General features: G+C 35.1%; 1 protein-coding gene across 3 annotated transcripts; it reads left to right on the top strand.

Annotated features, from left to right (window-relative positions):
* Positions 1-6117: 6117 nt before the first annotated feature.
* LOC107940796 (protein BASIC PENTACYSTEINE4) lies at positions 6118-9277 on the top strand. 3 transcript variants are annotated; one of them, XM_016829865.2, is made up of 3 exons: positions 6118-6244; positions 7925-8096; positions 8200-9277. In XM_016829865.2, the coding sequence occupies exons 2-3, from the start codon at positions 8028-8030 to the stop codon at positions 9061-9063; spliced, it is 933 nt and encodes a 310-aa protein (XP_016685354.1). In that variant the 5' UTR covers positions 6118-6244; positions 7925-8027; the 3' UTR covers positions 9064-9277. The 3 variants fall into 3 exon arrangements, with proteins under 3 accessions (XP_016685354.1, XP_016685353.1, XP_016729740.1); XM_016829864.2 differs by having other exon boundaries at positions 6135-6244; positions 8028-8096; XM_016874251.2 differs by having other exon boundaries at positions 6139-6228; positions 8028-8096.
* Positions 9278-15393: the final 6116 nt, after the last annotated feature.

Below are 15393 nucleotides of genomic sequence, written 5' to 3'. Positions count from 1 at the left end.
AAATAGTTATAATAATTTCGGTCAAAGATAAAAAGACATAGAAGTTGATATTCTTTTGGAAATAATATAATCTTTTTAATATACTTTCCATATGTTTCTCTAATAAAAGGAATATAATCTTTTGGGAAATGAGCTCATATAGTAGTAAATATGTAAATGTTTTATATGTTAATGAATGATGAATAAATAAATAAAGTTAATTTCATATTTCACTATTATATCTTTTGTGTTTTTGTCTTTCATATTTCGCATACATAGTGAAATTGTGATAAGAAAATATTAGTTCATTGATTATCTAAGTTCAAGCTGATAATAAGAGGCATTGTAAAAACATTTACATTGAGAGAAAGATAACTTACTTCAATTAATAATCTAAATGAGCTCGTAATCCCATAAAAGAATCCAAGTGAGCATTGCTTCAAATACCTAAAATGATTATTATGTTGTTTATAATATCAATTAGGGAGATGACTAGTCTTGGCTATCAAAACAGTTAACTCCATGGGCAGAGACATAAATGTACTCATTGGAAGAATGATACATTGGACTGGACCCAAGTTGAATTAGTTTTGAATTCATTTGTGAATTAATTCACTTGTAACGTTCATGGTGTGACTTACTTAAATCCTGAGTTAGTCGCTGACTATGTGTATATAACTCATGTGCTTTGATATAAGTAGAAACTTATACTCTAAAGATGATCAAGCCGATAGCTGGTATGTTAGGTACATGACTTGTGTATGACATGGCTTTACTAGTAACAATGGAATTCATAGCTCGATTAAAGAGTTAAAGATATCATCTCTGTAACGCCCTAAAACCCGGCTTACTTATATTAACATACTTTTCAGTAACCAATCAAATTATGGGGACTAAGTAACGCTTACCGCCCCTACAGTTAGGTCATAGTCGACTTAGGCGACCCGTGCAACCTTACAGAACAAATCAGCAAAATTGGGCTCACATGCTTGTGTGCCCTGCCCGTGTTGGTCACACGGCCCAAATTGGCCTTGCCCGTGTGGATCACACAGCCTGGCCCAAATTCCCACACGCCCGTGTGATTCACCCGTGTGGGCCCACACCCCGTGTGGCCCACACGGCCCAGTTGCCTGAGCTCGTGCCTCGCCATGGCCTATAAGCCCTCACACGCCTGTGTCCGTCGTGTTCGTGTGGAGCACCCACGGCCTAGCTCGTAGTGAGACGCCCGTGTCTCGCGACGCAGGCTACCACACGGGCAGGCCACACGCCCGTGTGGCGTCGACAGGCCACTTTTCGGCTTTCGTCGAAACTCGTTTTCTGCGTAATCGGAGTACACACCTAGTTCGTTTTCACCGCTAATCCAACCACGAGCAGTCTAAAGCCTAACATCGACAATACCGAGCCCAAAATCAGTCACTTAAATCGACATCCTTAAGAACTGCCAAATCCCGAAAGAGAGATTTACTTACCTTCAAGGAAGAACGGTGTTTCCTTGCTGTTTAGAACTCGATTATTGATCTACAGAGCCTTGGATATTCCTTAAACAACAACCAAAATCCCTCTTAAACAATCTCTAAAGGAAATCAAGAAACTTAATTAAAGCGATACTTACCGAAACAACAGAACCACTAGCAATACGCCCAAACTTATCAAAAAAAAAGAAAAACGAATGGAAGGGGAAAAAGGAAAGAATTTTGGCAGCAATGGGGTTTGAGGGAGAAGGAGGAAATAGCAGTGAACAAAAAGAAAAAAGAAAAGAAAAGAAAACATCTAATAAACCCTACCCTTCTTGAGTGTTTTAGTGCAACTAAAACGTTCGCACGACTTAACAGTAAAATTAATGCCACACCCACGACTCGAACTTGGGTTCTCAGGCATACTCCCTTGCCACTTAACCACTAGACCAGCAGGCCCATTCTGATATAATCCTACCAGCTTCTAAACTTAAGCCCACTGAATAAGAGTAAGGCTTTATTCATCAAAATACCAAAATTTTCCCCAAGCTAAGGCTTAAACTTGGGACCTCTCAATCACCTCCTAAGACACTTAACCACTGAAGCATAAATACATTCGTCAAATACCCACAAAACGATTTAATAAAATTAGGGGCATTACACATCCCAACCCAGAAATGTCTGGATCCCATCCAAAAAGTCATCGCAAGTCTGCTGATTTCCCAAACTTGAAATTTGTCAGCTCCGGTGAATGAAATTTAATAAATTTCACCCCATCCATGCATGTATCATTAATGATAAAGAATGAGATGGATGAAGGCGGAAGCAGATCATAAAGTTTGTCAAAGTCATGCATTTATCTTAGATCTCTAGACAAACTTAACTAAAACGAGAAAAAACGAAAACAGATTAGTTGTCATAAAAGAGAGTCAAATGAAATTAAAACAAAAGAAAGATAAACTAGATGGTAAATAGTCTAAAAGAGAATGAATTAAGGTTTCTTGTATAGAAAGAAACTATCCTTGGACCTCAAGAAAATGTCCCAACCAGATTTTTGATGTGTTTCTTGATGGAACAAGATAGTAGAATGTTTTTCTTGAAAAAGCTTTAACCTAGAATGAAAATCAATAAAATCATCAAGCCAAAACTGTAAGAACTAACTTAAATAAGTAAGAAACTATGAATTAAGGATAAGAAAGCGAAGATGACGTCCTAAGAAGCCTTGGAAACATTAAGAATCCACAACTCCTTTCAATGGCTCTAATTCCCCCTCCAAGAAAAAGATCTTGGCAAGAAAAAGCTTGAAGATGATTCCCACAACCTGAAAGATTGTTAAAACAGCTTCAAAAAGAAACTCAAGAACAATTCTTAAAGAAAAACTCAAAGAGAATTATTATTAACTCAAGAAAACATAAATCAATTGTGTATGTATAAAGGTGAATGTCCATGCTACTTATAGGCCCCCAAAATAAGTTTTCTTAACCCAAATGAAATAATTAACATGACAACTCATCAAATAAAAAAATAAAATAATTCTAAGTTTGGACTTTTAATAGGAATTGAGCCAAAGGAATTAAATAGGCTCTTTGGGCTGAATTCTTACATGACGATCCACCTATTAAAATAAAATTGGACCTATAGTATAAATATTTTACAATTTGGGTCACTTTGATAATTTGGCTTGGTATTCAATTAAATTATTTCCAAACTTCAGGATGGCCTTGTAGACATCTTAATGGGCCATTTTTTCAAGAACTTGGTCTTGTGATCCGTTTGCTCTCGAAATTGTCTCGTTCAAGCCCGTATATGAAATCCAATGCGCCTTGGCTGCAAGATTCAATTTCTTGGACCAAGATTTCCAAGATTTGAAATCTTGATTTTTTTAATTATTGAAATTTTCTGAAACAATAAAATTGGATCAAGATTCGATTTCTTGATTTTCTTGAAAACAAGAAAGTTAATTTTGATTTTCTTTTTCAATCGTGTGTGCATCTAGGGCCTTGGTAACGAAGCCCTGGATGATCCTGTTCAATCTTGCTCAGATTTGCTTGGCTTTCGACCTCGTTATTAGGCCTTGATAAAATTTGAGTACATTACATTCATGGGTTTGAAATTGTGCCTTGAGACTCACATTACTGAGTCAAGAAAGGAGAATTACATGATACGGAGAATGGTGCACACCAATATATGACAGCCCTTTATGGGACATTCGAGTGCCCCTCGTGGGACATATAAGAGCCCTTTTATAGGACGTATGAATGAATAAAAGTCCATGGCCATGGCATTACTATAAATCTTGAAGTTCGTCAAGGTTATCTTATGCGTAGAAGTTTACCAAGACTATTTTATATGTGGAAGTTCGTCAAGACTATCTTTTGTGTATGACATTACAATAAGGGATTTACTTTTAAGAATTCACTTATATGTTATCTATTTTTAGAAGTAGACTATGAAGAATGAGTCATCCGTTATTATGGGAAAATGGCAAGATTTGATGGTCTGCCAGATTTGTCTAGTTGAGATGAGTTAATCTCTTATTAATCCATAATGGGGATTTTCCTTATGAATATGTTGATGTGTTTTGTAAAGCAATAATCTAAATACTTGGGTCTGAAACATGAGCCATGAGGATTATAATACGAATCTAAGTCTATTAGGACTAGCTATTAATAGCAATCTACTATAGGGACTATTCGCCGAGATAAATCTTATTTGTTGCCTGTAATTATTGGAGCAAAGTGTAGTATGGGAATTATCCATGGGTTTTCTTACACGAGTTCTTAAGTAAGAAGCCACAAGGGTTTCCTTTCAAGATAATTGTTGCATAAGAGTCTGCAAAGGCAGGTAGTGGAGATAGAATCCACGAGGATATTTCGCCTAAAGGAGTAATCGCTGTTAAATCAATATTCTGGTATTTAATTTATGAAATCTCATCAGTAGAGGCTTATGGTGTGCAAGGCATATTATATTTGAATATGATATCTTCTGTTTTCAAATCGTTGAAAGTAGATTATCTACAATCATGTAAGATGGTTTGTTCTCAAGGATGTGCGAATAAGTAAGCGAAGGTATCATTGAAGATAATGTGTCAAGTATAAGCAAGTCAATACGTGTAATGAACATATTAAGCCAATGGGATTGGCAAACCTTTCCTAGTGCAGACAGTCAAACTTTAATACTAAATTAAAACATCATCTTGTTAACATTCTGCCAATGCAATGTGTGGATGACTCACTAAGTTCATTGAACTTACGTGTGTGTCATTATGTAACGCAGGTATTACAGAAAGATGTGAGGATTCGAGGAGGGACCAAGCCAAAATCCGTCGAGCTTGGCAAGTTTACATTTCAGTCATAATACGCATACAACGAGGTTACCTTTAGATAGAGCCTCGGGGTCTTAACCGTAACTATAATTAAGGAGTCAGAATATATATTTTCAATACTAAGTAATTATTCAATAGGATAAAGTTACTTTGTGAAATCGTTGTATCTTAATTTAAAATTTTATCAATTGAAATAGATTTTTTGAGATTTGTTAAGCTAATTAGTAATGGTGTTATAAGTATTATTTATCTTACACTATTTTAAAATGCAGATTATAATAGCAAATGTGTTAATTAAATTTGAAAATAGAGTGTAGCACCCTATAACTCGGATTCGGTGATTGGGTCGTGTAAAGGGTGTTACAAGACATTTGTTGTTTTGAAAAAAAATTTCATATTAACATCACCTCAGTATAACATAAAAAAAATGTTAGATTGTAATAGTATATTGCATATTTCTTAACTTTATTCATAAGTGGAATTGGGATGATCCATACCTTGAAGAATACATGGAAGAAGGAGATCTTGATGATCCACAACAACCTCAACGATCGAAAATTAATTAGGGGGTATAAATACCAACTTCTAAAGATCCTACAATAACAAGAAAGCATATTCAAGCAAAAATCATCAATCAAACAACCTTTGTACTCAACACTTCCATAATTCTCTTGTATAGACTTGTGAGCTTTCATTGTTTTTTCTTTTGCTCAAGTGTATTCTTGTATGTTTGTACTTAATTGGCAAACATTCTGATCTTATTGGGATTATTTCTTTGTTTGCTTCTTTGTAATTTTTTGAGAGGGTTTGTATCTTAAGATTTGGGTAGAAATCTTAAAAGTGTTGTAAGGTTAAACCTTGTCCTCAAAGTTTGTACAAATTAGTGAATTTGAGAAAATCCTTAACTGTGGAAAGCTAAGGTAATGGAGTAGATAATTGGGGTTCATTGTTTCATATTCTTTCTTTGGTTCTACCAAAAATTTTAAAGGCCAATTCACCCGCCTTCTTGGCAATTTTGGTTTGATCAATCGAGCTAACAATAACCAATTCTTAAACTGGTCCTTAAAGTTTTATTTGTTAAAAAAGATACTTAAACTATCAATCGAGTCTTATTTTACCAAAAAAATATGTGACATCCAATAAGAACATACCACGTTAATTTAGATATCACTTTTGACCAAAAAATTTTAAGAATAAATATGAGGATTGAAGTATAATTAAGGGACTAATTTACTAAAGCCTTGATTGAATTATACAAAAGAGTAGAGAAAGAGAGAAAACGGCAACGTTTGCTCTCTAGACCGAAGAAAGCTAAAACGCTGCCGTTTGAACATGAAGAAAATCATTTATCTGAATTTCAAGTTACAAACCTTTTCCCAATCATTTAACTTTTGTCTCTGGCGATCGAACTCCGCTCTGGTTTCCTTTCTGAGAAGGAAATTTCAACCATCACTCCATTTCTCTTTAAAAGTAATTTTATAGAAGTGTAAGTTTTTATGTTTTTTGGTTCTTTTTTTTTTTCATGATCTTCCCACATGAATCGAGCATTTGTTTTTTTGAGGTTATTAAGCTCAATTTTTTGAAAAATAATTATTCTATAAAAGGGATTTTCGATCGTGGTAAAAGAAAACCCTAACTTTACTGAAAGTTAGAACTCACTTGAGTTGTATCATTTTTCTCATTCACATTGTCACTTTTTGGTTTTTGTTTATTTTTTACTTCTTATTAATTACTCACATTTATCTTTTGTTAACTAAATGTTTCGAGTTGTCTTTCGATTTTCTGCTCGTTAATAAACTCGGGTTAAAGAATGTGCTTAATTAGCGCTTTGCTTACATGTATTTATGTTGGTCTCAATAGATTTTTTAAACATAATTTAAGGAATTTAGGGATCTGCATTGTTCATTGGAGTGCATGGAAATGATATGCAACAATTATTTAAGATTTGATTTCTTTTTCTTTCTTTCTTTTTATAGTTTTTATGTCTGTGTTTTAATTCATCTCGGACTTTGGGTGTATACCACAAGAGATAGCTATGGAACTTAAAAACAATGGTTAGCAATTGAAAAACAAAATGTACTTTTGAGTTCACTTTTGCATAAGATGGTATCAGGGTTTGCACTCGCTTATACTTGAGAGCTGCTTATCAAGCTTTTTGGGCTTTATTTGGTGCCTACTTTTGATGCTTTCCTAATTTATGAACTTGCTAAATAAGTTTTTAGTAAATTATTACAACATTGCTTGATTGCATTCGTAGAAGTTCGTGTGTTAACTATCCTGAATGCATTTTAGTTATTTCGTTGATAAAGGCAAATGCCTTTGTAACAGTTCCAAAATTGTTTATAACTCAATATTTTTGAGTCTCTTGGGCTTGAGTGTTTAATCCTTGACTTTATAAATTTCAATTCTAGAAAGGATTTTTTTGTTACATTTTTTATTTCTAGTTTTAAACATTCTTTTTCCAAATATGTTGACTTCTTACACTGATTACCAATTATGTGGAGAGCTTGGAATTGCTCTTTATTGTTCAGTACTGATGCAATTTTCAATTCCAATTTCTAGTGAGAATATGTTATCACTCTGGCTTTTGCCTTGATTTTTAAAGTATGTGGAGAAGCGGTGCTAAGTGACTACAAATATTCTTAGCACTGTCTAAAATTGCTTGGTATTGCCTTTGATATATTGCTGAAACTTATTTATCAGAAAATCTATTCTAAGTTCACTAATAATTTTGTACTCTTGGTCTTGCTGAAACTTATTTATCAGAAAATCTATTCTAAGTTCACTAATAATTTTGTACTCTTGGTCTTAGCAATACCGTATTTCTCTTGATCTTGATGACATTACCAAAGGGCTGAAAATTTTCTATTTCTTTCTCTTTTTTGGTCAGACCAGATGATTTTTTACGTGTATTGCTTCCCTATATCAGTTAATAGTTTATAGTTTCTGTGTGATTTTTAGTTATTTTTCTTTGCTTAGTTGTAGTAGCTGTTTATTTATCCTTCTCCAAGTTGCCTTCTTTGAATGTTGAATTGTTAATCATTTTGTTTAGACTTTATTTTTAGTTTATCTTTTACACCCGATTCATGCTTTTGTTTTCTCATTTCTAGTTGCTTTGCAAATCACTTGAAATTTAACTTTGGTTTTTCCTACTATAAACAAATAGTATGTGCCACACGCTTGAAACCTGTTGACTTTTGTGTTCACATGAAAGTTCAAGGAGTGGTTGTCAACATTTTTTAGCCCAATTAATTTTGACTTGGTGTTAGATGGATGGTGCTGGACAGCTAGAAAATGGGAGATATAAGCTAGATCGCTACAAAGGAGCACACCCTCCGGTAGGAAGAAAACTAACAATTTCCCACTCAACGATGTGGCTTTAGTGTTTATTTTATTGTTCAATACTTGATTTATCTAAGTGGGATGCAATGATACATGCAGTGGAACATGATGCTACAGCACCATGTGAAGGAACAAAGCAATGCCTTGGTAATGAATAAAAAAATCATGTCTATCCTTGCTGAGCGGGATGCTGCTATTCGAGAACGGAACATTGCTGTTTCTGAAAGGAAGGAAGCCCTTGCTGCGCGAGATGAGGCCCTCCAGCAGCGGGATAAGGCACTTGCTGAGCGGGATAGTGCCTTAATTGAGAGAGATAATGCTTTAGCTGTGCTGCAGTGCCGGGAAAATGCCAAGAACTTCCCATTTGGTAGTGGCATTCAGAGAGGAAGAACATGCATGCACCTTTCATATCATTCAAGTGATATGGATGAAACTCTCAATCATGAAATGCACGTTACTAATGCCCTCCCAGTATCTACCATCCCTTCTGCAGAAGGCAAGTCTTGTCCTGTAAAGCGGACAAAGGTGAATAAAGCTGTTTCGTCAAAGTCACCACGAAAGATTAAGAAAGTGGCTGAGGATTTAAATAGACAAGTTGATACGGAGGTAAGGAAGTGTAAATCTGAGTGGAATAGTGAGCATATTGGATTGAGCTTGATAAACTTTGACGAAACCAAAATTTCTGTGCCAGTTTGCTCCTGCACAGGAGTTCCCCGACATTGCTACAAGTGGGGAAATGGTGGATGGCAGTCATCTTGTTGCACTACCAGCATATCATCATACCCATTGCCACAGATGCCAAACAAGCGGCATGCCCGAGTGGGTGGGCGTAAGATGAGTGGTAGTGTGTTCACAAAGTTACTCAGTCGTCTGGCTGCTGAAGGCTACGATGTTTCAAAACCGCTGGATCTGAAGACCTACTGGGCTAGACATGGGACAAATCGCTACATCACCATCAAGTAACTTGTGGATCGTGTACCATGGTGCAGTCTACCGCAAAGTTCCGGTGGAACTAGGATTGAGTTGCAAGAAAACGAATGGAGCATTTTAATGAAAGGAGGGTTCCTTTGCTCCATTGATATAGATTTACTGTAATTCCCTAAAATGTTGGAGTCTACAAATGTGACAATGTAGATGGGGCGGAACAAAGTGGTTAATGGAAGTATGAATTTGTTTATTAGCAGCCAAGTGGTAGAAAACAAGAGAGTTGATACATGTGTATCCACAAATATGGCACCATTAGGGGCTTGCATGTGCGTACTAAGATATCAAAGCTGACCCCCACCATTGAAGTTGGAGGCTGAATCTCTCAAATGTTGTTTAGACTTGGTGGTGGTTGGAATAAAGAACAATAAATTATATATCTTTTAATCGATTTCCAAATGTTGTTTGAAAAAGCAGTAAATGTAACTTATTTGGTCAGGAGCAATATTAATGATCAAGAGTGCGTAGTTAAGGCTAATAAAAGAACAAATACTTACGTCCTGGAAAAGCAAAACAAGAACATTTTGTGTAAGCAAATAAGGATTTGTCATCAATGAATGATAAACTCAAAGTGGGTCAAAATTTCACTTTAGTTGTTGTTGATGATTGACAATGTTACCTTGCCACACACTTTCACGGTTTCCTAATCCGGTCAATGTCTTGGATGTTATCAGTGTTAGGACTCAAGCCACGTGTCTACACATTTGTCGGGTGTCGGGTAGTGTTGATCAGGTCTAATTATATTTTTCATTTTGATATCTTAACATAATAATGTCAACTTTATAGCAATTTTTTTAAGGTTTATTAAATTCAAAATATTTCCAACTAGAATTTGAATTTCAAACTTTTAGCTTTGAAATTTGTGATAAATTCTTCGTTTAGTAATTAGAATATTTGAAATTTAAAATTTTGAATTAATTTAAATTTATTGTTTGGATAATTTAAATTTAGATTTGGATTTAAACTAATTTTAAGCCTTATAAATATTTTATAAAAATTTAATTATTTAGAGTACTTTGAATATTGTTGTTTGAGCTGGACTGGATCGACTCTTTTATAGAATGTAACACCCCTAACCCGTATCCATTGCGGAATCGAGTTACGAAGCATTACCAAAGTTTACAGATCAAACAAAAAAAAATTTCAAACATTTCATATCATATAATATTTAGTTCAGAAACCAATCAAACTCATACATTCTATCCCTTATTCGAGCCCTTGAGGCCCAAAATAAGTATTAGAAACAAGTCGGGACTAATTCGGAAACTCAGAGAATTTTTCGGAATACATTAAAAATTTTCAAAGCTGCAAGGGTCACACGGCCAATAGACACACCCATGTCTTAGGCCATGTGGGCATTTGAAATAGGGACACACGGCCGTGTCTCAGCCCGTGTCTGTGCTGGTGTAACTCTCTAACTTAGGTCACACAGCCCAGCCACACGCCTTTGTGTCAGGCCATGTACCTTTTGAAATGGCCTCGTACTCTCATGTGCTAGCCGTGTGTCTCACACGGCCAAGTCACACACCCGTGTGTCTGGTCGTGTGGACCTAAAATGTGCCCTAAACAACAAATTTACCATTTCCTACATGCTTGGACATTAAACAATTAAAAAACCATTCATTTAACCATTTCAAAATATGATCAAACACATTCAAATCCAAATTATAAACATACCAATTTCAATCCATTTTGCCTAGTTCATAAGCACTTAAACACTAACTTAAATTCACATGCACATATCTAGATTTAGTTCAATTTACCCTGCCATAATATGGTGTAACATCCCGAAATAGGGCCTAGTCGGAATAGTGGTTTCGGGACCACAAATTTGACATCAAAATATTTATTTTGTGATTATTATGAGGTCTATAATATGAGAATATGCATGTGTTAAAGTTTTATGAAGGAATTCTTTGAGTAAGGTGTCCAATTGGACATTAGGGACTAAATTGAATAAATTGAAAAACTTGGGTTTTAGAAGAAATTTGTATGAAATTGCTTTAGAATATTAATTAGAAGGTCTTTAGGATAAATTTGCCCAATTTCTAAGTTTTTGGGCAAAAATGGGCTTGTATAGATGAAATTTTAAAGAAATGGCTTAAGGGCATTTTAGTCATTTGGCAATTTAATGAAATAAAATGGGAAAAAGAAGGCAAAAATCAGCCATTCTTCTTCCTTGTCCAGCCAAAATTCTCAAGTCACCATAGCTAGGGTTTTCAACATTTACAAGCTCAATAGTAAGTGCTCACAAGCCCCTTTTTAATGTTCTTCGTATTTTTGAAATCCCGATAGCTTACTCTCTCTATTTCTACCCGTATTTCATGCTAGGGTTCATGTTTAGAAATTTACCCATGCATGAGTTATTTGTATTTTGATGGTTTACGGAGGAATAAGGAAGTTGGATGTGTGTTAAACATCTTTTCCTAGGTGATTTTCATGAAAAACCCCTAAAAAGGACCTTTTTGCAAAAAATGTAAAATGTGAGGTAGAAATGTGAAATAATGGAAAAATATGGGCTTCCGTAAGATGAAAGAACATTCGACTAAGCTTGGGTAATGTAGAAATTGCATGCATTCCATTATACGAGCCTAGGGACTAAATCGTAAAAATGTGAAAGGTTAGGGGCAAAATGGTCATTTGGACCGGGGGTGAAATGTAAACTCAAAAAGTACAATGTGAGGTGTTAATGATTTATTTTTATTGTTATAGATCCCGATGAACAAATTTCAGAGGTCAATCGAGGAAAACGAAAGGTTTCGGAATAACCGAAACACGATACCGAGACGAGTACCAGGTAAGTTCGAATAACTTAAAGTAAACTCATAGTATGCTTAATTGCATGATTTATGAATGTATGGTAATTGCATTTGATGATGGCATAAAAATTTATGAAATATATCCTTAATAATGACATGTTGATAAATGTCCTGGTTGAGGTTGAAAAGGAAATCTGATGGATAAACCATGGCTTACATAACTTGAGATCCTGCATGTGCTGTAGAAAGGATTTAGCCTGGACGGGTAATCCATTGATCTCAAAAATAAAAAGGATCTAGCCCGTACGGGTGTTTCTTGAGTGGTCGAGCCTCCCGAAGAATATGCGTGCATTGTGGATTTAGCCCAGACGGGTAATCCGATTAGGGTTTGAATTTAGCCTGGACTGGTAATTTAGATCCGAGCTCATTAAGGGTGTTTGTGGCTATAAGGGATTTAGCCTGGACTGGTAATCCCGACTTCACCTTATGAGTTTACGATGCGGGGGATTTAGCCTAGATTGGTAATCCCGCCATAAGATGTGAGATTCGCGGGAGTGCATACTTAAAATGATCATTCTTATGATTTGATGGACAATGGATAATCCATCGAGATTTCCTAGAAACTCAACGGGATTAATATGATGTATATAAATGAAATGATGAATGATGAGCTCATCTAAGACAAATTACATGGTGCATTATTATTGTGACTAACTTGTTGATTGAATGCATGTGATAGGGAAACTATTTCATTCTTGTTGGTTTATTTGCTTAATATGGTTGTATGCTAATTAATCGATAAGTTTACTTTCCAGTTATTTGGGCTTACTAAGTATGTAAATGCTTACCCCTCTCTTTTCCCTGTCTTACAGAGCTCGAGGACTCATAAAGATTGGAAGATGTTTGGAGAGTCAACATACTATCAACTAGTCCAGTTTTGGTATATAGGGACTTTTATTTTGTTCAATAACATGTATAGGCTCTTGGTTTATTTTGTTAGATATGTCATTTGATTAGCCATAATGAAGACATGTAAAGATATACACATCTATTTGTATATGGCCATGGGAATTGGCTCATTTTGAAGTAGGCTATGACCTACAAATCTATGCATATGTTTAAATGGGATGGCTTGACTATAATTGGCAATGAGTTATAAGAATGAGCCAATTTTAAATGTGTCAATGAGACATGGAAACCCTTAATACGAAAAGTAAATTAACCTAGCATGTATAAAATCGATGATATGAGGTTTACATGCAATGAGGTTTATCAAGGTTATATGTAAGTGTATAATGTAACAGCTCGAATTAAGGCCTAGTCAGAACAATGGTCTCGGGACCACAAATCCAAAGTTGGGAAAATTATTTTTATTATTATGAGGTTATAGTATGATTATATTAAAGCATGAAAAATTTGGGGAGTTAATTTTAATGTTTGTGAGCCCGATTGCGAAAAAGGACTAAATCGCATAACGGCAAAAGTTGCATTTTAGTACCCAAATGTATCAATTAGCTAGAGAACTAAAATTTAGGGCTTTTAAATGGAAATTATACCCTTTTTAATTGTGTTGGCCGGCCATGAGATGAATTTTAAACAAATAGTCAAGGTTTAGGTAAGTGATGTCAAGATTTGGTGATAAAATAATACCTAAAAGCCTAGCTATTATTTTTCTTCTTCTCCATCCTTTCCTAAAAGCCTAGCTATTATTTTTCTTCTTCTCCATCCTTTCTCTCCACCGAAAATATCAGCAAATATGGAGGTTTGAAGGCTGAAAATTTTCAGCAACTTATTCCTCTCATAATGTAAGTGATCTTGATGATTTTCTTGGTGATTTTTATATTTTTGGCATGCTTGTATCATTGGCTTTCAAATGAGAGGACTATTTTGAAAAATGGTGACAAGTCTAGGGATTTACCATGAGATATTTTATGTTGTTTCTGAAATTTTATGGAAGAAAATGAATCTTAGAAGAGTTCTAAACAACTTTTTATGAAATGTGTTAGCATGAAAACACCTAAATGGGCTATTTTGCATAAGTTACAAAATAGGTGATAAGTGTGTGAAATAGTAAGAATTTGGGGTTGCTATAAGAGAAAAAATGGGTCAGATAGGCCTAAGATAAGAGGAAATTCGATAAAAATTGAATTTCGTGCATAAGGGTAAAATGGTTAAATTGCCAAATTCTAGGGGCAAAATAGTCATTTTACCAAAAATATGAATTTATGATTGCCTAATTGTAATTAGTGATTAAATGAGTGCATTTTTGCTATTATAGATCAAGATTTACTGAATCTGAACCTAGACCGGGGGAAAGCCAAGCAAATCGACTAAACCGACTAGTCGAGTACATTTTGTAAACCGAGGTAAGTTGTATGTAAATGATACAACTACATTATTAATGTATGTATTCGAATTTTTATTGAATTGATATAGTATGAATTGCTAGATTTTGAACTAAGAATGCATATTAATGATTGAGATAGTAAAAAGATCTAGTTAGGACCCTAGGAAACAACCGGATATTCATGCCATAACATTTGGATTACTTATGTGCCACTGTAAGACATGTTTGGGACATGCATCGGCCACATTATGTGTGCCAGTGTAAGACCATGTTTGGGACATGGCATCGGCGTAGAGATAAGTGCCAGTGTAAGACATGTATGGGATATGCATCAGCCTCGATGATGATAGCCATTGTAAGACATGTTTGGGACATGCATCAGCCACATTATGAGTTCCAGTGTAAGACCATGTCTGGGACATGGCATCGGCGTAGAGATGAGTGCTAGTGTAAGACATGTCTGGGACATGCATCGACCTCGACGATGATAGCCAGTGTAAGACATGTCTGGGACATGCATCGGCTGAGAGTTGTGCGAGTGTAAGACATGTCTAGGACATGCATCAACACGTATATACGAGAGCTAGTATAAGACCATGTCTGGGACATGGCATCAGCAACTTATCCCATGTTTGAGGCTTATAGAATATCCGGTAGTATTTCGAAAGGTTCAAATTTAAAGATTACGAAAGTGATTTAATAAGGAAAGTATAATAATGTTGTGAGTGGTACAGGTACCTATTTGGTATGCATGAGTAATGAGCTCAAATTAGAGAATGTGACTTGAGTAGACGGTAATGAGTAATTCAAGTTTATGCTTATCTTTGAGTTATGAGCATGATGACTAATGGTGAAATTGTAGTTGTATATTTATTTATATGCAACTTACTAAGTTTTATGCTTACTCTCTTTCTTTTCCCTTTTCTTTCAGTGCCGCTTAATTAGCTCAAGGATCCCTTGAAGTCAGAGATATCGATCACACTATCAGCAATAATATTCGGTATAGTTGGATTTATATTTTTTATTATGGCATGTATAGGGCTAGACCTTATTAATTTGTGTCCTTGAGAATTGACCAAATGTGTTGGTCTAGAATAGATTCTACTCTTTACATTGAGCCTTGAATGAGGGTTTTTATTTTAGTCTATAAAAGATGCATCTTTATGGTTGAATGAATGTCTATTATGCTTGTTTTGGTATTGG

Source organism: Gossypium hirsutum, chromosome A13 (assembly GCF_007990345.1).
Source record: "Gossypium hirsutum isolate 1008001.06 chromosome A13, Gossypium_hirsutum_v2.1, whole genome shotgun sequence".
Taxonomy (NCBI): Eukaryota; Viridiplantae; Streptophyta; class Magnoliopsida; order Malvales; family Malvaceae; genus Gossypium; species Gossypium hirsutum.
The sequence above is the reverse complement of the archived record's forward strand: the minus strand, read 5'-3'. Positions and strand labels throughout refer to the sequence as shown.

Coding starts and splice junctions, on each gene's coding strand:
- LOC107940796 (XM_016829865.2), top strand. CDS start 8,028: ATGGATGGTGCTGGACAGCTAGAAAATGGGAGATATAAGCTAGATCGC. Junction 8,097..8,199: donor ACAAAGGAGCACACCCTCCG/GTAGGAAGAAAA, acceptor TGATACATGCAG/TGGAACATGATGCTACAGCA.